Genomic DNA, 25,308 nt, shown 5'->3' on the forward strand with positions numbered 1-25,308 from the left:
AAATGTTATAGCCATTCTTACCATAGACTATCATTAAAATGTTATTCTTAAGACTATCATTAAAATGTTATAGCCATTCTTACCATAGACTATCATTAAAATGTTATAGCCATTCTTACCATAGACTATCATTAAAATGTTTGGCCATTCTTACCATAGACTATCATTAAAATGTTATAGCTTCTTACCATAGACTATCATTAAAATGTTATAGCCATTCTTACCATAGACTATCATTAAAATGTTTGGCCATTCTTACCATAGACTATCATTAAAATGTTATAGCCATTCTTACCATAGACTATCATTAAAATGTTATAGCCATTCTTACCATAGACTATCATTAAAATGTTATAGCCATTCTTACCATAGACTATCATTAAAATGTTATAGCCATTCTTACCATAGAATATCATTAAAATGTTATAGCCATTCTTACCATAGACTATCATTAAAATGTTATAGCCATTCTTACCATAGACTATCATTAAAATGTTTGGCATTCTTACCATAGAATATCATTAAAATGTTATAGCCATTCTTACCATAGACTATCATTAAAATGTTATAGCAATCCACTCTCAGTGTTACAATCACCCTGACATTCCTGTAGATCTCGAGCATTCTGTATGCTACAGCCTTACATACTCCTCCATAATGACATAGGTAAACAGGGAGGGGTTTGGTAGGGGGTAGTTATATAACAGGGTGCTGCAGTAGTATAATGGCTGTTAGTTCTGGGTGCTAGAGTTAACCGACCAGGTAGAGGAGATACCAGATGGTCGCCAGTCTTCCCTGGTCGTCTCCTTCACGTCCACATGGTCTAAAGATGAATATGCTAAATCCTCAACCTATTAAAATCCTATTCAACATTTCAGCACTTCCGCGCTTCATAAATGAATACTGTTATAGTAAAGCGTCTTAGGGCCTCTTTAAATACACTACTTTGACAACACAAACTATGTCTAAGAGAGAGAGATACATGTGTAAAGAGACGGACCTAGATTCAAGTCTCTCTTTAAGAGGTAGTGTGGAAGACATCTACAGATACCCCCCTCTGACTGGTACAGTTTAAAGACAATAGAGCCCCACAGTGGAAGTGTCATAATACCCATAGGGGTTTTAAACTCACTTAAAATAAGGGCTGTGTTTCATGTCGGCTTGATAACCATGTAAATCTCTCTCGGACAAGATTTTTATCAATATATTACGCTCTATTTACTCACAGATTTAAAAATGCTAATTAGTATCAAAGTAGACATCGTGCAAAACTACAAATCCCTGCAAGCTCCTGCACGTCATCTCTAGCTGACACCTTTTCTAACAGCTATTGTGTCAATTTAAAACTTGGACAAGACAGTTCACAGAATTGTCCATTTAAATAAATGTACCTAATTTATTAATTACTACTTTTAGCTAACATTAGATAGTTAATTCAGAGATTCTTACATTTGCCTTGATTTGCCTGTATCATTCAGATCACTGTGGCTTTTGGGGTGGCAGGGTAGCCTAGTGGGTAGTGTTGGACTAGTAACTGAAAGGTTGCAAGTTCAAATCCCTGAGCTGACAAGGTAAAAATGTGTCATTCTGCCCCTGAACAGGCAGTTAACCCACTGTTCCCAGGCCGTCATTGAAAATAAGAATAAATGTATTTATTTACATTAGCAGCTAATTTTCATTTTTGGTGGGTAAATACAAACGAATATATTGATAAAATTCACCTTGTCCTAGAGAGATTTATACGGTTATCAAAATATCACGGTTGTGTGAGGTGGTGAAGCCTGCACCCAAATTAAATGTATCCTATCAGGCCCTGACTCTCCCGTGCATTGATTGATTTGACCAATTCAACAGCTGTAGGGGAACTGAGGGAGAGAGCGGGTCAGGCTGATGTCATTTCATGATTTGATTCCATTTCCAGTGCGGCACCAGTCAAATCAGTGCTATTGTTGGCATAATTGACCTGTGCAGGGCACTGTGTAAATTACCTTGGTGCTGAGGACAGAGTTGACTGGCTGCTGAGCCAGCAGAAATGTCTTTAACGGGAATAAAGAGGAGTGGGGGAGTGACTTTCAGTGGTTTCATCTTCATGCCACTAACAAGTGCATCATGGTCAGTGGAAAGTGCATCATGGTTGGATATCTATGTTTGACTATCTGTCAGGGTCAGTCCATTTTCTTTTTAAACCACTACATGATGGCATTCCACATGAAAGATGTTAAAAATTATGTTATGTAATTTTCTAATTAAAGTGAGGATCATAATTGTAATAGGTGACTAAAGCCTCCCATCAGCTGTCACCCTCGACTCTCTATCGAACATCCATTCCAGGAAAATCTGCGTCACCGGCAGAATGTAGTAGCCTAGGCCTACCACTAAACAGAAAAACACGACCTTACATCACCTCGTCTGGCAGACAGACAGGGTGTTTTTCACAACAGACCGCTTTCACTCTAGTCTACGGGACAAGAATCAGGGATGAGGTGGCACGGGCAGGATTTTAGGTTCGGGCGGGAGCGTGATAGCCAGCTGGGCAGAGCGTTGTCTTCATCACTACGCACATCACCTGCCGCTGACGCACGAAGATTCAGGACCAATGACTCTGCGTCATTATAAAAATAAAAATAAATAATATAACCATATTTGGGTCATGATTTTTCTGTTTTCTGTGTTGAGAGGTGCTCTCTCCGCTCTCCCTCCCCTTCCTGCGTGAAACGTAGGCTATCTGTGCTCAAATACGCAATAGAGGAAGCATCCAACAGGTCATCTCCCCTTTTGCTCAGTTTGTGAAGGCAAATATACTCTTGCAGTACTGTTGTAAGCCTGGGCGCAGTAAAAATAGGCCAGTGGGCGCGCGCCTTACGTAACAATCTACGGAGCGCGCCGTGGGCTCTTGGTGCTTTCACGACAACTGGGAACTCTCTGACTTCCGAATTCTGTGCATTCAAATCAACTGAGAACTCTGACAAAAACGAGCTTCGACTGCAAAAAAATCGGTTTGAACGTCATCCAAGCTCTGAGCTCTAGAACGATGCCCGAGTTTCTTACTTTGATACCCGAGTTGGATGACCGTTCAAACCAAATTTTCCCAGTCGAAGCTCGTTTTTTTCCGAGTTCACAGTTGTCTTAAACTCACTGAAGTCGGAGATTTCCGAGTACCGAGTTCCCAGTTGTTTTGAACGCGGCATTTCTCTCATTCTCACACGGTTGTTTACAATTTCACTGTTTAATGACTTTTCTGTTGCCAAATTCGGTAAGAGTGGAAAAGAGGGAGAGGGCTCTCTGCCTATCATGGCACAGGCATGAATGTAGGGTATTATCAGGGGACATAGGGGCAATATCGAGTGTTGCCTGCGTCAGAGGCTCTCCCGCTCTCCCTCCCAGCCTAGCTGTGTCACAGAGCCGCAGTCTCGTGATGCTTGTTTACTTCTGAAGTAGGAGGGCAGAGGCTGGGTACAGACGGAACAGTCACGCACCCTCCTCTCCCATGCGCCTCATCACGTTGTAAATCGCAGTTGATGCCAATTGCTGTTCGGAGCATGGATAATCCATTGTAGAATCTACTAGATCATGCATCATGCCGTGTTTTTAGAATTGTGCTATAACTTGTGTAAAAAATTAATACGAATGCAAATAGACCTAATTATTTATATCATCAAGGCTTGTAATTACATGCCTATTATAGCATTGTTAAATTATTGATAGCACTAATTTATCATAATAAAATAACATCTAAGTATAACATAGGCGTACATTCACTCAAACTTCTATCAGTTTATCCACTCTGAAACCTGTGACGAATATAATTGAGCTTTCCCTCCATAATTCTTATTGCGCACTAACCAAACACAAGACATAATCAATGCTATACTGCGCACAAACCTAATAAATACAACAATACTTAACCCAAATAGCCACCAGCCATCTGTGATAGGCCTCGTCATAAATCATTTGATAATAGGCTACATAGCCTGAGTTGCTCCGCAAGAAGAGGATACACGTACGCATTTAATATGCATACGGGCCTAGTAAACGCACCACTGGCTACAGATATGATCGGGCGAATGGTGCATTCATATGCTAGTCGGAACTAGGAAACCCTGACATTTCCGACTTGCTAACTGGTTGAACGCGGCACGAGTATAACTACAAAGAGTTAGCACATCGGACATTCCGACTAGTACATGAACAGCATCAACAGTTCCCAGATTGAGTCGCAAGAGGTCAGGAGTGTGTATGAGAGTGAGTGCATTGTTACAACAGTGTACATAGCCAGTAATATGACATTTTAAATGTCAATATTATTTTACAACTTTTGTGAGTGTAATATGTACGTTTTTTTAATTGTTTATTTCCCTTGTTTATTTCCTATTTGTTTATTATCTATTTCACTTTCTTTGGCAATGTAAAAATATGATTCCCATGCCAATAAAGCCCATTGAATTGAATGTAATTGAGTGGGAGGGCTTTCTAACGTCTGACGGAGTCTTTTCACTATCATGCAGCCCTCTCCACCACCAATGAGCCCAATAAGTAGGCGGATTTGCAGGTACGCCCCGTCGGCTAGCAGCGACCCAGTGTCAGTGTGTGCATTTTTTCCCCTCCCCTTCTCTTTTTTTTGTAACCAAAGCTGGATGTGTAGAACGTCACATATTGTTTCCCTCTTCACTCCGGTCACTCTAGCGATATGGGTTATTTACTGTTAAACAGCTACAGACGCCGAACGCACAGCCGGCGCCTGGAGTGAAAGTGTCTCTGAGAGACACGGACTATACAGAGTTTCTCTCCAGCCTTCGATAAGTGAGGATATAACAACAGGTTAACGAAAGTGAGAATTGTTTTTTAAAGGACGATAGAATGGCGAGTCCTCCAAATACTGGGGGGAGGACACTTGTTATCCAACGCGAACATTAGTAACACCAAGATTAAGAAATGTGGATACCTCAAGAAGCAGAAGCACGGACACAAGCGCTTCTTCGTTCTGAAGGAACCGGGCGAGGGCTTCCCCGCCCGGCTGGAGTACTACGAGAGCGAGAAGAAATGGAAAAACAAGTCAGCGGCAAAGAGGGTTATACCTCTTGACTGCTGCCTCAATATCAACAAGAGAGCAGACGCCAAACACAAACACCTTATCGCCCTCTATACCAAGGACGAATATTTTGCCGTTGCGGCAGATAATGAAAAAGAGCAGGATAATTGGTACCGAGTCTTAACGGATTTAATGAGCGAGGGCAAAGTGTACTCCGATGGCTCCGCTTCCAATTCCGCTTCTTCGCTGGTGGGGTTTGATGAGGCGAACTACGGGATGATTACGCCGGTAACTGCCGCGTATAAGGAGGTATGGCAAGTGAACCTGAAATCCAAAGGGCTGGGGCAGAGCCGGAATCTGACCGGGGTGTACAGACTGTGTTTATCCAGCCGGACTATCAGCTTCGTAAAGCTCAACTCGGATGTCGCGTCCGTCAGTTTACAGCTGATGAACATTCGGAGATGCGGGCACTCAGAGAGCTTTTTCTTCATCGAGGTCGGACGGTCAGCAGCCACGGGACCAGGCGAGCTGTGGATGCAGGCTGACGACTCAGTGGTGGCGCAAAACATCCACGAGACTATATTGGAGGCCATGAAAGCCATGAAGGAGCTGTCAGAGTTTCGGCCGCGCAGCAAGAGCCAGTCTTCAGGCACTAACCCCATCTCCGTGCCGACCCGGCGGCACCTCAACAACCTTCCTCCAAGCCAGACCGGGCTCCAGAGGCGGTCGCGCACTGACAGCATGGCCACAACTTCCCCAGTTAGTAAATTTACGTCCTGCCGGATACGCACTGCCAGCGAGGGCGAAGGCACCATGGTGCGCCCCATGTCTGTGAACGGGAGTCCCCTCAGCCCCGGTATTCAACCGAACCTATTAGGGAGATCAAACACCATTACAGCCCGGCCCTGCCGGACATTTGAATCCTCTTCCCTCCAGCACAGTAAGTCCATGTCCATGCCTCTGTCCCACTCCCCACCCACAGCCACCCCCAGCCCTGTTAGCCTGTCCTCCTGCTCGGAGAGCAGTGCTCCTTGCCCCTCCAGCTGCAGTGCCTCGGTCTCCCCCAGTGATGGGGGCTTCATCTCCTGTGATGATTATGGCTCCAGCCCTGCAGGCCTGCACCTCACCCTCCGCAGTAACACCCCAGAGTCCCTGAGGGAAGACACACCCCCTTCCCGGGAAGGCAGCAACCTGCACGGCTACATGGTGATGGAGAGACAGAACGGTTACCGCCGGTTACCAGAGCTGGACAAGGCATACCGGAAACGCACATACTCCCTCACCACCCCGCGCCAGCACAGGGCACCGCCCCAGGTCTCCTCTGCCTCATTGGACGAATACACGCTCATGAGGGCCACCTACACCAGTGGTTGCCAATCGGGTCGCAGCTCTCACATGGCTTCCCCAAAAGTGACCTATCCCGAGGACTATGGCGCTGTCCAGATAGGCTCCAACGGTCACCTAGGCGACAGTGGCTACATGCCCATGACTCCAGGTGTGGCCCCTCAGACAGCGGGGGTCAAAGGTAATGCTTACATGCCCATGAGCCCCATGTGTGTGTCGGCCCCAAAGCAGATCATCAACCCCCGCTCTCACCCCTCTCCAGCTGGGATGGGTCCCCATACAGATTCCCCTGGCAGTGTGTCTCTGGAGGACAGCGGCTACATGAGGATGTTCTGCGGGGCCAAGATGTCTGTGGACAGCTCAGATGAGAAACTCACCAATGAGGAGTACCTCAACATGTCCCCTGTGGACCCTCTGGTGTCCTTCACTCCCTCAGACTACTTCCTCACAGACACTACCCCCCAGCCTCACCCTCACCACAGACAGCCTTACTCCATCAGTTCCCTGCCCCGCTCTCTCAAAGCCCAGCCCCAGAGGAACGGTATCTCAGACACAGACCAGTACGTGGTGATGAGTCTACAGAGGCAGAGGATAGAAGAGGAGTCCAACTACTGTCCCATCTCACCAGTCTCCATCGGTACGTCCCCCACCAACACCCTCTCCTCAGCCCCCTCGATCCTCAGAGCCGGCAGGGTGACCCAGGAGGGGGGTCTGGTCCACAGGGGGAGGGTGAGTCGACCTACCCGGCTCGCCCTTGACTCTCTGAGGACACTGCCCTGTATGAGCGAACACCCTCTCCCCTCTGAGCCCAGGAGTCCCGGGGAGTACATCAACATAGACTTTGGCAACACCACACGATACCCGCCTGTCTCTACCACGACTGAAAGCTCTGCTTCATCGCTGGGCTCGGTGGACGGGCCGGCGAGGAGTTCCCCGCCACTCTCCGAATACGTCAACATCAACATCAGCTCATGCTCTTCCAAACACAGGGATTCCCCTTCTTCAATAGGGCGCATGGAGCCGAGTCCTGTGCTCCTCGTGTGTCCCAGCCAGCCTCACAGAGAGAATCAGAGGGAGAGAGAGGAGGGGGAGGAGGACGAGAGAGTCGTAGTGGAATATCCTCTCCAAAAGCATGTGAGCCCTGTGTGCCCGGTTGGAGCTGTAAAAGACGACTACACTGAGATGACCTTCAGTCCTACCAACCCCTCTGTCTCTCTCCCTGCCTCTCTGTGCCACTCTGACTCCACTACCCCCCTGCCTACCAGCCCCTCGTCCTGCATCCAGAGACTCAGCCTGGGGGGAGAGGGCGTAGTGGTGGTTCCCCCTGCCCCTGTGGAGTCCTTCCTCCTGGGGGGTCCCTCCACCCCCCCCGTAAACCCAGACAGGGGGGCTAAGGTGATCCGGGCTGACCCCCAGGGTCGCAGGCGCCACAGCTCCGAGACCTTCTCCTCCACAACCACAGTAACGCCAGTGTCTCCATCGTTCGCCCACGATGCCAACAAGCGGCACAGCTCGGCGTCGGTGGAAAACGTGTCGCGGCTGGTCCGGAGCTCGGAGGGCTCAGACGAGGAGTATGGGAACAGCAACAGCCCCATGTGCCGGGAGACGTCGGCGGGCTACCAAAACGGACTCAACTACATTGCCTTAAACCTGATGGAAGGGAGCCTGGGGGGTTGCAGCACTCTGGGGGGCTGTGAGGGACTGCTGAGGTTCAAGGCAGCATGTGGATGCAAGGGGGGCATGAACAGTTTCAACGCCAGCCCCTATGCCACCATGGGCTTCAAGGAGACTGCAACAGCAGTGAAAGGTGAGCCTCTGCCGATTATGTGTGTGCCTTTGCATGCTTATCATGAGCCCATTCATTCATCCATGGCATAGAAATAGAATGAATAGAAAGGATGTCTCCATTTAAGTCAATGATGGCATAATGGCTGGTCTAGACATTTTGAGTGTAGCCATGCCAGGAAGTAGAAGCAGGAATCTTACCCTTCAATGTGTGCTCTGATTCAACTGACATTATGAAAAATACATTCCATTGCATGAGCTACATCAAACTGTTTAGTGTTTATGTTTGTTATTGCAAGTCCGTTTAAACAAATGTATTTGGTGTATACTGCTCATAATGAAACGACTTACAATAACATAGATATGATTTATTTCTCTGAACATGATTTATTAAACATGGCGGCTGAAATGATACGTGACGGTGCAAGTTGGAGCACCATGAGAAGTGTAGCGTATTAGTCCTGTTATGCAGCTTATTCAGTGCAAATCAACTGTGATATTTGGAGTAGCCTGTCACAAACATTCAGCACATCATTCAGGCCATGGCTGCGGGAAATACGCGTGGTTTCGTCATGAAAATGATTGAAGTTGTTTGAATTCTGGATCAATGTGTGCGCTTGAGTCCCAGCCAGCGTTTCCTGTGACGCAGTTATTCTTCTGGACCAGACTACGCTCGTGCAAATGTACAGGAGAAAATATCCCAACGCGTTGCTTTCAATGATGCTAAAGATTTTTTTGCTCAGCATGCCAGAACAATCCATAAGGAATATATCGGCTAGGTGGTTTCTTCTTTATGTAACACAGTTATATGTGCTCTGAGAGGATTAGGATACGAGTCAGCAAATATAGTGGAAAGTAGGCTCAAACTGATTCTGTTCAAAATGATCACAGAAAATACATTGATTTAGGGGACAATTCACCTACCAAATCACACATCAACCCCGTCCGTAACTATTGAGGTTGGGGAAACCAAAACATTACCTTTCACCTCGTTCCTGGCTTATGTCTACTGTAGTATCAGTAGCCTGCTATACAACAGTCAATAACACACTCCCCATATATTTGGTTTGGACATTGATGGTGAAATATACATTTACTTGTAGGCCTATAAGCAGCGGCTACACAATGTTGTGATCTGCAATGCCCTGGTAAAGGGAGTGCTCTCTTTCTCCTTTCCTCGTCTACTTTCTCTCTTCCTCTGTCTCCCTCTCTGGCTGTAAACAGAAGGGCTCGGTGTAGTCAGTGCACTGGGTTCCCCGGAAAAACAAGTGAGTCAGTTGTTTATCACTTGTCAGGTATTGGGTTTCATGTTAGGAATGTAGTGTTCAAAGGCTGCTGGGAGATGTGAATTTTCACTTGTTTTTCTAACCTACTGGGGGGATTGCAGATCACGTTGTTGTTTTACCGTGAGGAACTTTACAAAACAGACTAACACACACACTGCACCTGCTCCCAAGGGGATTAAAAACCTATGCACTGATTGGCCAAACATACTCAATCAAGGGTGTGTGTTAAGAAGTATTATGCCAGTGTATTTACTTATGTTTGTGTAATAAGGGATTTCATGTGTGTTTGAGCATGACTGGGGTTGCAACATTCTGGGAACTTTCAATAAATTCCCTGGTTTTCTCTGAAATAGTGGTTGGAGTATTCCCAAAATCAGGAGGAATAAGCACGAAAATCCGGAATCCTCCTACTAGGATTTCTGGAAAATGTTGCAACCCTAAGCATGTCTGCTGACTGAGTTGTTTTGTAGACATAGCAGTCATTTCCACAAAGTTGAGCAGAAAGAAAGACCTGGCCCTAAGCTACGGAAGGAGAGGAGATGGGGGAGGAGGAATGGAGATAGAGGAGTGACATGTATTAGTTTGTTTTTCAAAATCAGGACAAAACAGACCACAGTGGGAGGGAGGGGGGTAAGAACAGAGGAGGGGAGACAACAAAGCAAGAGAGAAGGAGCAGAGTTGATCCAGTACGAGTTGGCTGTGGCCGGTTATTGCTTGGTTATTTATGGCATTCCCGAAAAACAAATGATCAGCCGGAGAGAAAGAACAAAGTGTTTACCAAGAAATGACAGGCTTTTCCACATTCTTCCCTCAGCACCACAACGTGACTCGTAGTCAGCATTCCACATGCTCACATTCATTTGTGACATGCTGGATTTGGAATGAAAATAATTTGAGGATGAATTGGCCTTTATATTTTTTGTGTGTGTGACAGCTGCTGTGTGTATCTATTTGTAGGTTACTCTGGCCTTGTGTTTGTAGGTTACTCTGGCCTTGTGTTTGTAGGTTACTCTGGCCTTGTGTTTGTAGGTTATTCTGGCCTTGTGTTTGTGGGTTACTCTGGCCTTGTGTTTGTAGGTTACTCTGGCCTTGTGTTTGTAGGTTACTCTGGCCTTGTGTTTATAGGTTACTCTGGCCTTGTGTTTGTAGGTTACTCTGGCCTTGTGTTTGTAGGTTATTCTGGCCTTGTGTTTGTGGGTTACTCTGGCCTTGTGTTTGTAGGTTACTCTGGCCTTGTGTTTATAGGTTACTCTGGCCTTGTGTTTGTAGGTTACTCTGGCCTTGTGTTTGTAGGTTACTCTGGCCTTGTGTTTGTAGGTTACTCTGGCCTTGTGTTTGTAGGTTACTCTGGCCTTGTGTTTGTAGGTTACTCTGGCCTTGTGTTTATAGGTTACTCTGGCCTTGTGTTTGTAGGTTACTCTGGCCTTGTGTTTGTAGGTTACTCTGGCCTTGTGTTTATAGGTTACTCTGGCCTTGTGTTTGTAGGTTACTCTGGCCTTGTGTTTGTGGGTTACTCTGGCCTTGTGTTTATAGGTTACTCTGGCCTTGTGTTTGTAGGTTACTCTGGCCTTGTGTTTGTAGGTTACTCTGGCCTTGTGTTTATAGGTTACTCTGGCCTTGTGTTTGTAGGTTACTCTGGCCTTGTGTTTGTAGGTTATTCTGGCCTTGTGTTTGTGGGTTACTCTGGCCTTGTGTTTATAGGTTAATCTGGCCTTGTGTTTGTAGGTTATTCTGGCCTTGTGTTTGTAGGTTACTCTGGCCTTGTGTTTGTAGGTTAATCTGGCCTTGTGTTTGTAGGTTATTCTGGCCTTGTGTTTGTGGGTTACTCTGGCCTTGTGTTTGTAGGTTACTCTGGCCTTGTGTTTGTAGGTTACTCTGGCCTTGTGTTTGTAGGTTACTCTGGCCTTGTGTTTGTAGGTTACTCTGGCCTTGTGTTTATAGGTTACTCTGGCCTTGTGTTTGTAGGTTACTCTGGCCTTGTGTTTGTAGGTTACTCTGGCCTTGTGTTTATAGGTTACTCTGGCCTTGTGTTTGTAGGTTACTCTGGCCTTGTGTTTGTGGGTTACTCTGGCCTTGTGTTTATAGGTTACTCTGGCCTTGTGTTTGTAGGTTACTCTGGCCTTGTGTTTGTAGGTTACTCTGGCCTTGTGTTTATAGGTTACTCTGGCCTTGTGTTTGTAGGTTACTCTGGCCTTGTGTTTGTAGGTTATTCTGGCCTTGTGTTTGTGGGTTACTCTGGCCTTGTGTTTATAGGTTAATCTGGCCTTGTGTTTGTAGGTTATTCTGGCCTTGTGTTTGTAGGTTACTCTGGCCTTGTGTTTGTAGGTTAATCTGGCCTTGTGTTTGTAGGTTATTCTGGCCTTGTGTTTGTGGGTTACTCTGGCCTTGTGTTTGTAGGTTACTCTGGCCTTGTGTTTATAGGTTACTCTGGCCTTGTGTTTGTAGGTTACTCTGGCCTTGTGTTTATAGGTTACTCTGGCCTTGTGTTTGTAGGTTACTCTGGCCTTGTGTTTGTAGGTTACTCTGGCCTTGTGTTTGTAGGTTACTCTGGCCTTGTGTTTGTAGGTTACTCTGGCCTTGTGTTTGTAGGTTACTCTGGCCTTGTGTTTGTGGGTTACTCTGGCCTTGTGTTTATAGGTTACTCTGGCCTTGTGTTTATAGGTTACTCTGGCCTTGTGTTTTACTCTGGCCTTGTGTTTGTAGGATACTCTGGCCTTGTGTTTATAGGTTACTCTGGCCTTGTGTTTGTAGGTTACTCTGGCCTTGTGTTTGTAGGTTACTCTGGCCTTGTGTTTGTAGGTTATTCTGGCCTTGTGTTTGTGGGTTACTCTGGCCTTGTGTTTGTAGGTTACTCTGGCCTTGTGTTTATAGGTTACTCTGGCCTTGTGTTTGTAGGTTACTCTGGCCTTGTGTTTGTAGGTTACTCTGGCCTTGTGTTTGTAGGTTACTCTGGCCTTGTGTTTGTAGGTTACTCTGGCCTTGTGTTTGTAGGTTACTCTGGCCTTGTGTTTGTAGGTTACTCTGGCCTTGTGTTTGTAGGTTACTCTGGCCTTGTGTTTGTAGGTTATTCTGGCCTTGTGTTTGTGGGTTACTCTGGCCTTGTGTTTGTAGGTTATTCTGGCCTTGTGTTTGTGGGTTACTCTGGCCTTGTGTTTATAGGTTACTCTGGCCATGTGTTTGTAGGTTACTCTGGCCTTGTATTTGTAGGTTATTCTGGCCTTGTGTTTGTGGGTTACTCCGGCCTTGTGTTTTTGTGAATTAGACATCAATATTTGAGATTTATTAGTTTATTGGTTCATTGACTCATTGAGCTGATGGCCTGTCCAAAGCTAGTGTTTTTGGCATTGTTGTTGTTTTGGTTTGGGGGTAGGCATGCACTCACTCAGATGGGAGAGGGAAGGGGGTGGGTCACTGAGTGGGTTGGGGGCTGTTTAAATTTCAAAGCATACCCCCATATGGCCCACTCCTGCACCTCACTCTGCCGGCCCGGGTCAGAAACGTAACCTTTGAACTGGCTCTGGGTGTGTGAGGGCCCTTGGGAATAGCAGAGAGGAAGGGAACGCTACAAGCAAACACCAGTTATCTGCAAACAGAATAAGAAACACGTATTCATCTCTCCTACGCTCTCTAGTCTATCTCTGTGTCTGAAACTCTCTGTGTTTTTCTCTGATGCTCTTATCATTCATCTCTCCTACGCTCTCTAGTCTATCTCTGTGTCTGAAACTCTCTGTGTTTTTCTCTGATGCTCTTATCATTCATCTCTCCTACGCTCTCTAGTCTATCTCTGTGTCTGACACTCTGTGTTTTTCTCTGTGTTTTTCTCTGATGCTCTTATCATTCATCTCTCCTACGCTCTCTAGTCTATCTCTGTGTCTGAAACTCTCTGTGTTTTTCTCTGATGCTCTTATCATTCATCTCTCCTACGCTCTCTAGTCTATCTCTGTGTCTGAAACTCTCTGTGTTTTTCTCTGATGCTCTTATCATTCATCTCTCCTACGCTCTCTAGTCTATCTCTGTGTCTGACACTCTCTGTGTTTTTCTCTGATGCTCTTATCATTCATCTCTCCTACGCTCTCTAGTCTATCTCTGTGTCTGACACTCTCTGTGTTTTTCTCTGATGCTCTTATCATTCATCTCTCCTACGCTCTCTAGTCTATCTCTGTGTCTGACACTCTCTGTGTTTTTCTCTGATGCTCTTATCATTCCTCTCTCCTACGCTCTCTAGTCTATCTCTGTGTCTGACACTCTCTCTGTTTTTCTCTGATGCTCTTATCATTCCTCTCTCCTACGCTCTCTAGTCTATCTCTGTGTCTGACACTCTCTCTGTTTTTCTCTGATGCTCTTATCATTCCTCTCTCCTACGCTCTCTAGTCTATCTCTGTGTCTGACACTCTCTGTGTTTTTCTCTGATGCTCTTATCATTCCTTATCATTCATCTCCCTACGCTCTCTAGTCTATCTCTGTGTCTGACACTCTCTGTGTTTTTCTCTGATGCTCTTATCATTCATCTCTCCTACGCTCTCTAGTCTATCTCTGTGTCTGACACTCTCTCTGTTTTTCTCTGATGCTCTTATCATTCCTCTCTCCTACGCTCTCTAGTCTATCTCTGTGTCTGACACTCTCTGTGTTTTTCTCTGATGCTCTTATCATTCCTCTCTCCTACGCTCTCTAGTCTATCTCTGTGTCTGACACTCTCTGTGTTTTTCTCTGATGCTCTTATCATTCCTCTCTCCTACGCTCTCTAGTCTATCTCTGTGTCTGACACTCTCTGTGTTTTTCTCTGATGCTCTTATCATTCATCTCTCCTACGCTCTCTAGTCTATCTCTGTGTCTGACACTCTCTGTGTTTTTCTCTGATGCTCTTATCATTCATCTCTCCTACGCTCTCTAGTCTATCTCTGTGTCTGACACTCTCTGTGTTTTTCTCTGATGCTCTTATCATTCCTCTCTCTCCTTTCTTCATGTTTTCCTCTTTTTTATGAGCTCTCTCTCTCTTTTGGGCTGTCAGGTGTTTGATAGAGACACTCATTCTCTCCCTGTTTTTATTTGGGAGCTCTGACCTCGTCTCCCCTTTTGTTTCCCTCTCTACCTCAGTGTGTGTGTGTTAGCAGATGGTGGGGCCGGGGTCTTGCACCTGCCCCTCCCAGCAGTGCTCACTGGTTATCTGGCCCTTCGGAGGCAATGACTGAGCACCATCTGCGTCAGAGAGAAAGGCTGAAAACAAATCCAATTTTGATAAACTCCCATATCTATTGGGTGAAATACCACAGTGAGCAATCACTGCAGCAGGATTTGTGACCTGTTTCCACAAGAAAAGGGCAACCAGTGAAGAACAAACACCATTGTAAATACAACCTATATTTATGTTTATTTATTTTCCCTTTTGTACTTTAACTGTTTGCACATCATTACAACACGGTATATAGACATAATATGACTTTTGAAAAGTCTTTATTCTTTTGGAACTTTTATAAGTGTAATGTTTATTTTCATTTTTTATTGTTTATTTCACTTTGTTTATTATCTATATCACTTGCTTTGGCAGTGTAAACATATGCTTCCCATGCCAATCAAGCGCCTTGAATTGAAATTTAATTGAGACCAAATATCAGTCTAACCCTCACTTTCGCTCTTTCACTTAATCACTTTTTTCCCTTTCTCTATCTCTCTGTCCCTCCCTCTCTCTCTTTATTTCTCTCACTTTTTCTGGCATTAGTTTCTGTTTACTGTAAGTCATGTGATTAAGTCTCCTAGTCAGTTGGTCTCTGCCCTCCTTTCTCTCTCCGCCCAGAGAGCCCTCTGTCTGTAGCTCCTAGTTCCAGCTGAGGGCCTCTGGTTGGCTTTAATACAATGCCATAGATGTTTGTTTAACAACTAATTAAACAATTAGTAAATTAGATAGCTAAATAGTCCCATTACAGGAATTCCTTGAATTGCCTCCTGTTTTATAGACTTCTTTGAGAAGAATAATTGCTTTTGAGAATTTTAACTGAATTTGTTACCTAAATGAACTTCACTGAAGTGGTGTGATTTTAGAGGATAGCATAGCTGTGCTGAAAAAGCCTGATTGACTTGTCAGCTGCTGTGTGTGGTTAATTATAGAACTATCCAATAGTAATACCTAGACGTGGTGACGTATTTCTAATAACGTTTGCCTTCACCTGTCCTCACTACCCTGCCCTCTCTCTGTCTTTCACCCCTCTCTCACCCCCCCCCCTTCTCTGTGTGATACCCATAAACTAGGACGGGATGTTCCATGGTTAGATAAACTCTGTTAACGTTCCCTCCATTTAGCTGGGAGTTAAGGAGTATTACATTGTGTTCAGGATTAGACATTGTTGAGTATTTTGTTTTGTTTCGAGTTAGATTTAGTGGAAGGGAGAGCACACACACACAGGTTTCCCAAACACTGAGGTGAGTTGCAGTTAGGATCACATAAGCCTCATTGAGCTCATGTTCTCCTGACTTCCCGGGAACAGGCTTCACTCCCTCCTCACCCATTCCTTCTTATCGCTCTCCATTTTTCTTTGGTTCACTCTCTTTTCTTCCCTCTTCCTCTCTCAAATTCAAAAATCAATGTTAACATGTTGTTTGTTAACACAACCCTGTGCCCCAACAAAAAAAAACTGTTAGACTGAATTATGCTACTGCTAGGAGAACCACAGACCTGTTGTCTGAAATATGCTACTGCTAGGATAACTACAGACCTATTGTTTGAGATATGCTACTGCTAGGAGAATTACAGACCTGTTGTCTGAGATATGATACTGCTAGGAGAATTACAGGCATGGTGTCTGAGATATGCTACTGCTAGGATAACTACAGACCTATTGTTTGAGATATGCTACTGCTAGGAGAATTACAGACCTGTTGTCTGAGATATGCTACTGCTAGGAGAATTACAGGCATGTTGTCTGAGATATGCTACTGCTAGGAGAATTACAGACCTGTTGTCTGAGATATGCTACTGCTAGGAGAATTACAGGCATGTTGTCTGAGATATGATGGTCCTTCTGTAGCTCAGTTGGTAGAGCATGGCGCTTGTAACGCCAGGGTAGTGGGTTCGATTCCCGGGACCACCCATACGTAGAATGTATGCACACATGACTGTAAGTCGCTTTGGATAAAAGCGTCTGCTAAATGGCATATATATATATATACTGCTAGGAGAATTACAGACCTATTGTTTGAGATATGCTACTGCTAGGATAACTACAGACTTGTTGTCTGAGATTTGATACTGCTAGGAGAATTACAGATGTGTTGTCTGAGATTTGATACTGCTAGGAGAATAACAGACCTGTTGTCTGAGATATGATACTGCTAGGAGAATTACAGACCTGTTGTCTGAGATATGCTACTGCTAGGAGAATTACAGACCTGTTGTCTGAGATATGCTACTGCTAGGAGAACCATAGACCTGTTGTCTGAGATTTGATACTGCTAGGAGAATTACAGACCTGTTGTCTGAGATTTGATACTGCTAGGAGAATAACAGACCTGTTGTCTGAGATATGCTACTGCTAGCATAACCACAGACCTGTTGTCTGAGATTTGATACTGCTAGGAGAATAACAGACCTGTTGTCTGAGATATGATACTGCTAGGAGAACTACAGACCTGTTGTCTGAGATATGCTACTGCTAGGAGAACCATAGACCTGTTGTCTGAGATTTGATACTGCTAGGAGAATTACAGACCTGTTGTCTGAGATTTGATACTGCTAGGAGAACCACAGACCTGTTGTCTGAGATATGCTACTGCTAGGAGAACCATAGACCTGTTGTCTGAGATTTGATACTGCTAGGAGAACCACAGACCTGTTGTCTGAGATATTCTACTGCTAGGAGAATAACAGACCTGTTGTCTGAGATTTGATACTGCTAGGCGAACCACAGACCTGTTGTCTGAGATATGAACTTCATACTTTGTACTTTAAACTACAGTAGCATGTCTGCTCTTTTGTATATGCCTGTGGAGTGTGTGAGTGTGATGTAGAGTGTTCTTGGCCTGAGAACAGCAGGTCTATGTATAGCCAGTGAGAAATAAATAAATAATGTGGAGAGCAGTGTGGTTGGGGGAAGGGGCACCTTCCAGGAAGGGGTAGAGGGGTGTGTGGTGGCGTGCCTATAAGGGGGATGGGTAGGCTGTAACGGGTTTGTTTATCCCTCCCTCTACCCCCTCGCTCTCTCCCTCTGTGATCAGCGTGTGTGAAATTAGCTGTATTAGGGGAGGCAGTCTCTCTCAGCTGACACACACTGCACTGAGAAGTGCTGGTTGAGTCTCCACTCATAATAGGGGATTGTGATGGCTTGGCAGGACTGTGTGATTGGTAACCAGGGGTGTGTGTTTAGAAACCTCGGTTGTGTGTGTGAGATGATTAAGCTCTGATTCTCGGCAACTCTCCCTCATCCCCACTCCCTCACACCCCTGTGTCTGCAACCAACTGGTCTGGACTGGCCCTGCTGGGGCACACACACACACACACACACACACACACACACACACACACACACACACACACACACACACACACACACACACACACACACACACACACACACACACACACACACACACACACACACACACACACACACACACACACACACACACACACACACACACACACACACACACACAGAGACAGAGACAGAGACAGAGACAGAGACAGAGACAGACACAGACACAGAGACACAGACACACAGACACACAGACACACAGACATTCCCATGTCAGGTTGACTTTGTTACTCTGGTTGTCCAACCCTCTCCCTGAATGGAGTGACTGGACCCTGGGTGTAATTGTCCCTGTGAAATTCAAACTACTTCTGTGAACTCTGCCGTCACATACACCACACCAGGTCAGAAGATATTTTATCAGATGTGGTTTATGGTGAGGTTGGACAGCCATGAGGTATTGGTTTATGGTGAGGTTGGACAGCCATGAGGTGTGGTGTTATGGTGAGGTTGGACAGCCATGAGGTGTTGTGTTATGGTGAGGTTGGACAGCCATGAGGTGTTGGTTTATGGTGAGGTTGGACAGCCATGAGGTGTGGTGTTATGGTGAGGTTGGACAGCCATGAGGTGTTGTGTTATGGTGAGGTTGGACAGCCATGAGGTGTTGGTTTATGGTGAGGTTGGACAGCCATGAGGTGTTGGTTTATGGTGAGGTTGGACAGCCATGAGGTGTTGTGTTATGGTGAGGTTGGGCAGCCATGAGGTATTGTGTTTATGGTGAGGTTGGACAGCCATGAGGTGTGGTGTTATGGTGAGGTTGGACAGCCATGAGGTGTTGTGTTATGGTGAGGTTGGACAGCCATGAGGTGTTGTGTTATGGTGAGGTTGGACAGCCATGAGGTGTTCCGTTATGGTGAAGTTGGTCACCAAGGGGGGGGGGTTGTGTTATGGTGAGGTTGGACAGCCATGAGGTGTTGTGTTATGGTGAGGTTGGACAGCCATGAGGTATTGGTTTATGGTGAGGTTGGACAGCCATGAGGTGTTGTGTTATGGTGAGGTTGGACAGCCATGAGGTGTTGTGTTATGGTGAGGTTGGACAGCCATGAGGTGTTGTGTTATGGTGAGGTTGGACAGCCATGAGGTGTTGTGTTATGGTGAGGTTGGACAGCCATGAGGTGTTGTGTTATGGTGAGGTTGGACAGCCATGAGGTGTTGTGTTATGGTGAGGTTGGACAGCCATGAGGTGTTGTGTTATGGTGAGGTTGGACAGCCATGAGGTGTTGCGTTATGGTGAGGTTGGACAGCCATGAGGTGTTGTGTTATGGTGAGGTTGGACAGCCATGAGGTGTTGTGTTATGGTGAGGTTGGACAGCCATGAGATGTTGCGTTATGGTGAGGTTGGTCAGCCATGAGGTGTTGCGTTATGGTGAGGTTGGACAGCCATGAGGTGTTGGTTTATGGTGAGGTTGGTCAGCCATGAGGTGTTGGTTTATGGTGAGGTTGGACAGCCATGAGATGTTGGTTTATGGTGAGATTGGACAGCCATGAGGTGTTGCGTTATGGCGAGGTTGGACAGCCATGAGGTGTTGGTTTATGGTGAGGTTGGACAGCCATGAGGTGTTGGTTTATGGTGAGGTTGGACAGCCATGAGGTGTTGGTTTATGGTGAGGTTGGACAGCCATGAGGTGTTGTGTTATGGTGAGGTTGGACAGCCATGAGGTATTGTGTTTATGGTGAGGTTGGACAGCCATGAGGTGTGGTGTTATGGTGAGGTTGGACAGCCATGAGGTGTTGTGTTATGGTGAGGTTGGACAGCCATGAGGTGTTGTGTTATGGTGAGGTTGGACAGCCATGAGGTGTTCCGTTATGGTGAAGTTGGTCACCAAGGGGGGGGTTGTGTTATGGTGAGGTTGGACAGCCATGAGGTGTTGTGTTATGGTGAGGTTGGACAGCCATGAGGTATTGGTTTATGGTGAGGTTGGACAGCCATGAGGTGTTGTGTTATGGTGAGGTTGGACAGCCATGAGGTGTTGTGTTATGGTGAGGTTGGACAGCCATGAGGTGTTGTGTTATGGTGAGGTTGGACAGCCATGAGGTGTTGTGTTATGGTGAGATTGGACAGCCATGAGGTGTTGTGTTATGGTGAGGTTGGACAGCCATGAGGTGTTGTGTTATGGTGAGGTTGGACAGCCATGAGGTGTTGCGTTATGGTGAGGTTGGACAGCCATGAGGTGTTGTGTTATGGTGAGGTTGGACAGCCATGAGGTGTTGTGTTATGGTGAGGTTGGACAGCCATGAGATGTTGCGTTATGGTGAGGTTGGTCAGCCATGAGGTGTTGCGTTATGGTGAGGTTGGACAGCCATGAGGTGTTGCGTTATGGTGAGGTTGGACAGCCATGAGGTGTTGGTTTATGGTGAGGTTGGTCAGCCATGAGGTGTTGGTTTATGGTGAGGTTGGACAGCCATGAGATGTTGGTTTATGGTGAGATTGGACAGCCATGAGGTGTTGCGTTATGGCGAGGTTGGACAGCCATGAGGTGTTGGTTTATGGTGAGGTTGGACAGCCATGAGATGTTGGTTTATGGTGAGGTTGGTCAGCCATGAGATGTTGGTTTATTGTGAGGTTGGACAGCCATGAGGTGTTGGTTTATGGTGAGGTTGGACAGCCATGAGGTGTTGGTTTATGGTGAGGTTGGTCAGCCATGAGATGTTGGTTTATTGTGAGGTTGGACAGCCATGAGGTGTTGGTTAATGGTGAGGTTGGACAGCCATGAGGTGTGGCATTATGGTGAGGTTGGACAGCCATGAGGTGTTGGTTTATGGTGAGGTTGGTCAGCCATGAGATGTTGGTTTATTGTGAGGTTGGACAGCCATGAGGTGTTGGTTAATGGTGAGGTTGGACAGCCATGAGGTGTGGCATTATGGTGAGGTTGGACAGCCATGAGGTGTTGGTTTATGGTGAGGTTGGTCAGCCATGAGATGTTGGTTCATGGTGAGGTTGGTCAGCCATGAGGTGTTGGTTTATGGTGAGGTTGGACAGCCATGAGATGTTGCGTTATGGCGAGGTTGGACAGCCATGAGGTGTTGGTTTATGGTGAGGTTGGACAGCCATGAGGTGTTGGTTTATGGTGAGGTTGGTCAGCCATGAGATGTTGGTTTATTGTGAGGTTGGACAGCCATGAGGTGTTGGTTAATGGTGAGGTTGGACAGCAATGAGGTGTTGGTTTATGGTGAGGTTGGACAGCCATGAGGTGTTGGTTTATGGTGAGGTTGGTCAGCCATGAGATGTTGGTTTATTGTGAGGTTGGACAGCCATGAGGTGTTGGTTAATGGTGAGGTTGGACAGCCATGAGGTGTGGCATTATGGTGAGGTTGGACAGCCATGAGGTGTTGGTTTATGGTGAGGTTGGTCAGCCATGAGATGTTGGTTCATGGTGAGGTTGGTCAGCCATGAGGTGTTGGTTTATGGTGAGGTTGGACAGCCATGAGATGTTGGTTTATGGTGAGATTGGACAGCCATGAGAGGTTGCGTTATGGCGAGGTTGGACAGCCATGAGGTGTTGGTTTATGGTGAGGTTGGACAGCCATGAGGTGTTGGTTTATGGTGAGGTTGGTCAGCCATGAGATGTTGGTTTATTGTGAGGTTGGACAGCCATGAGGTGTTGGTTAATGGTGAGGTTGGACAGCCATGAGGTGTGGCATTATGGTGAGGTTGGACAGCCATGAGGTGTTGGTTTATGGTGAGGTTGGTCAGCCATGAGATGTTGGTTTATTGTGAGGTTGGACAGCCATGAGGTGTTGGTTAATGGTGAGGTTGGACAGCCATGAGGTGTGGCATTATGGTGAGGTTGGACAGCCATGAGGTGTTGGTTTATGGTGAGGTTGGTCAGCCATGAGATGTTGGTTCATGGTGAGGTTGGTCAGCCATGAGGTGTTGGTTTATGGTGAGGTTGGACAGCCATGAGATGTTGGTTTATGGTGAGATTGGACAGCCATGAGGTGTTGCGTTATGGCGAGGTTGGACAGCCATGAGGTGTTGGTTTATGGTGAGGTTGGACAGCCATGAGGTGTTGGTTTATGGTGAGGTTGGTCAGCCATGAGATGTTGGTTTATTGTGAGGTTGGACAGCCATGAGGTGTTGGTTAATGGTGAGGTTGGACAGCCATGAGGTGTTGGTTTATGGTGAGGTTGGACAGCCATGAGGTGTTGGTTTATGGTGAGGTTGGTCAGCCATGTGATGTTGGTTTATTGTGAGGTTGGACAGCCATGAGGTGTTGGTTAATGGTGAGGTTGGACAGCCATGAGGTGTGGCATTATGGTGAGGTTGGACAGCCATGAGGTGTTGGTTTATGGTGAGGTTGGTCAGCCATGAGATGTTGGTTTACTGTGAGGTTGGACAGCCATGAGGTGTTGGTTAATGGTGAGGTTGGACAGCCATGAGGTGTGGCATTATGGTGAGGTTGGACAGCCATGAGGTGTTGGTTTATGGTGAGGTTGGTCAGGCATGAGATGTTGGTTCATGGTGAGGTTGGTCAGCCATGAGGTGTTGGTTTATGGTGAGGTTGGACAGCCATGAGATGTTGGTTTATGGTGAGATTGGACAGCCATGAGAGGTTGCGTTATGGCGAGGTTGGACAGCCATGAGGTGTTGGTTTATGGTGAGGTTGGACAGCCATGAGGTGTTGGTTTATGGTGAGGTTGGTCAGCCAATGAGATGTTGGTTTATTTTGAGGTTGGACAGCTATGAGGTGTTGGTTAATGGTGAGGTTGGACAGCCATGAGGTGTGGCATTATGGTGAGGTTGGACAGCCATGAGGTGTTGGTTTATGGTGAGGTTGGTCAGCCATGAGATGTTGGTTTATTGTGAGGTTGGACAGCCATGAGGTGTTGGTTAATGGTGAGGTTGGACAGCCATGAGGTGTGGCATTATGGTGAGGTTGGACAGCCATGAGGTGTTGGTTTATGGTGAGGTTGGACAGCCATGAGGTGTTGCGTTATGGTGAGGTTGGACAGCCATGAGGTGTTGGTTTATGGTGAGGTTGGACAGCCATGAGGTGTTGCGTTATGGTGAGGTTGGACAGCCATGAGGTGTTGGTTTATGGTGAGGTTGGACAGCCATGAGGTGTTGCGTTATGGTGAGGTTGGTCAGCCATGAGGTGTTGGTTTATGGTGAGGTTGGTCAGCCATGAGGTGTTGGTTTATGGTGAGGTTGGACAGCCATGAGGTGTTGCGTTATGGTGAGGTTGGTCAGCCATGAGGTGTGGTGTTATGGTGAGGTTGGTCAGCCATGAGGTGTGGTTTTATGGTGAGGTTGGTCAGCCATGAGGTGTGGTTTTATGGTGAGGTTGGTCAGCCATGAGGTGTTGGTTTTATGGTGAGGTTGGTCAGCCATGAGGTGTTGGTTTTATGGTGAGGTTGGTCAGCCATGAGGTGTTGGTTTATGGTGAGGTTGGTCAGCCATGAGGTGTGGCATTATGGTGAGGTTGGACAGCCATGAGGTGTGGTTCCCATGAACAGGCTAGGTCCTGGTTCCTGGTTCCTGGTTGTATATCTGACAGAGCACGGACAGGGTGACACAGTGTCTGTGGAAGTGGGTCAGCCCCTCTAATGTGATTAGCAGGATAATAGAGACTCTAATCAGCCTCCTGTGAGTGTGAGTAGCGCAAGGTGAATCACTCCTCTATTTACTAGTATACTATGTACTGCACCTCCTCTGTGGCTGTGGAGTGACAGAGGCATTTAGCAGTTTTGGGTATAAATAGTAGTTATCCCATTCCTCTCTTTCTCCTAGGAGGTGGGTTCTCCTAGTAGGTGGGTATAGGGGGTTCTCCTAGTAGGTGGGTATAGGGGGTTCTCCTAGGAGGTGGGTTCTCCTAGTAGGTGGGTATAGGGGGTTCTCATAGTAGATGGGTATAGGGGGTATAGGGAGATGGGTATAGGGAGTTGTCCTTCTGGTCCTTCTGTAGCTCAGTTGGTAGAGCATGGCGCTTGTAACGCCAGGGTAGTGGGTTTGATCCCCGGGACCACCCATACATAGAATGTATGCACACATGACTGTAAGTCGCTTTGGATAAAAGCGTCTGCTAAATGGCATATATTATTATTATTATAGTTGTCCTAGTAGGTGGGTATAGGGAGTTCTCATAGTAGGTGGGTATAGTGGGTTCTCCTAGTAGGTGGGTATAGGGGGTTCTCCAAGTAGTTGGGTATAGGGGGTTCTCCTAGTAGGTGGGTATAGGGGGTTCTCCTAGTAGGTGGGTATAGGGAGTTCTCCTAGTTGGTGGGTATAGGGAGTTCTCCTTGTAGGTGGGTATAGGGAGTTCTCCTAGTTGGTGGGTATAGGGGGTTCTCCTAGTAGGTGGGTATAGGGGTTTCTCCTAGTAGGTGGGTATAGGGGTTTCTCCTAGTAGGTGGGTATAGGGGGTTCTCCTGGTAGGTGGGTATAGGGGGTTCTCCTAGTAGGTGGGTATAGGGGGTTCTCCTAGTAGGTGGGTATAGGGAGTTCTCCTAGTAGGTGGGTTCTCCTAGTAGGTGGGTATAGGGAGTTCTCCTAGTTGGTGGCTATAGGGAGTTCTCCTAGTAGGTGGGTATAGGGAGTTCTCCTAGTTGGTGGGTATAGGGAGTTCTCCTAGTAGGTGGGTATAGGGAGTTCTCCTAGTTGGTGGGTATAGGGAGTTCTCCTAGTTGGTGGGTATAGGGAGTTCTCCTAGTAGGTGGGTATAGGGAGTTCTCCGAGTAGGTGGGTATAGGGGGTTTTCTTAGTAGGTGGGCATAGGGGGTTCTCCTAGTAGGTGGGTATAGGGAGTTCTTCTAGTAGGTGGGTATCGAGGATCAGTATTCTGGAAAAGTATCATTATTATAGTGTTTTGGTCTGACATTTTGTTTCAATTTTTAATATAATGTCATTTGTGTGTGTGTGTGTGTGTGTGTGTGTGTGTGTGTGTGTGTGTGTGTGTGTGTGTGTGTGTGTGTGTGTGTGTGTGTGTGTGTGTGTGTGTGTGTGTGTGTGTGTGTGTGTGTGTGTGTGTGTGTGTGTGTGTGTGTGTGTGTGTGTGTGTGTGTTTCCTAACACTGCGGGTTCTGAATCAGGTTTGTTTAAGAGAGTGGCCAGCTCTGTGAAAAAACCTCTTGTTCTCTGCTTGAAAAAGACAGTGGTGTAAAGTACATAAGTAAAACGTTGAAGTACTACTTAAGTAGTTTTTTTGGGTATCTGTACTCTACTGTTTATATTTTTGACAACTTTTACTTCACTTTATCCCTAAAGAAAATAATGTACTTTTTACCTCATGTTTTCCCTGACACTCAAAAGTACATTTTGAATTCTTAGCAGAACAGGAAAATGGTCCAATTACACATTTATCATGAGGACGTTCCTGCTCATTCCTTCTGCCTCTGATCTGGCAGT

At 46.4% G+C, this 25,308-nt stretch overlaps 2 protein-coding genes across 2 annotated transcripts in view; both read left to right on the plus strand.

Annotated features, from left to right (window-relative positions):
* Positions 1 to 25,308, plus strand: part of LOC124044168 (unconventional myosin-XVI-like) — a 519,573-nt gene that overhangs the window by 370,291 nt on the left and 123,974 nt on the right. The window lies entirely within an intron of this gene.
* Positions 4,604 to 25,308, plus strand: part of LOC124044147 (insulin receptor substrate 2-like) — a 26,499-nt gene continuing 5,794 nt past the window's right edge. The window contains 2 exon segments of the mRNA XM_046363635.1: positions 4,604 to 4,872; positions 4,874 to 8,180. Of these exon segments, the coding sequence (XP_046219591.1) occupies positions 4,858 to 4,872; positions 4,874 to 8,180 (3,322 nt within the window). The 5' untranslated portion in view covers positions 4,604 to 4,857.

Source organism: Oncorhynchus gorbuscha, linkage group LG09 (assembly GCF_021184085.1).
Source record: "Oncorhynchus gorbuscha isolate QuinsamMale2020 ecotype Even-year linkage group LG09, OgorEven_v1.0, whole genome shotgun sequence".
NCBI classification, from domain to species: Eukaryota; Metazoa; Chordata; class Actinopteri; order Salmoniformes; family Salmonidae; genus Oncorhynchus; species Oncorhynchus gorbuscha.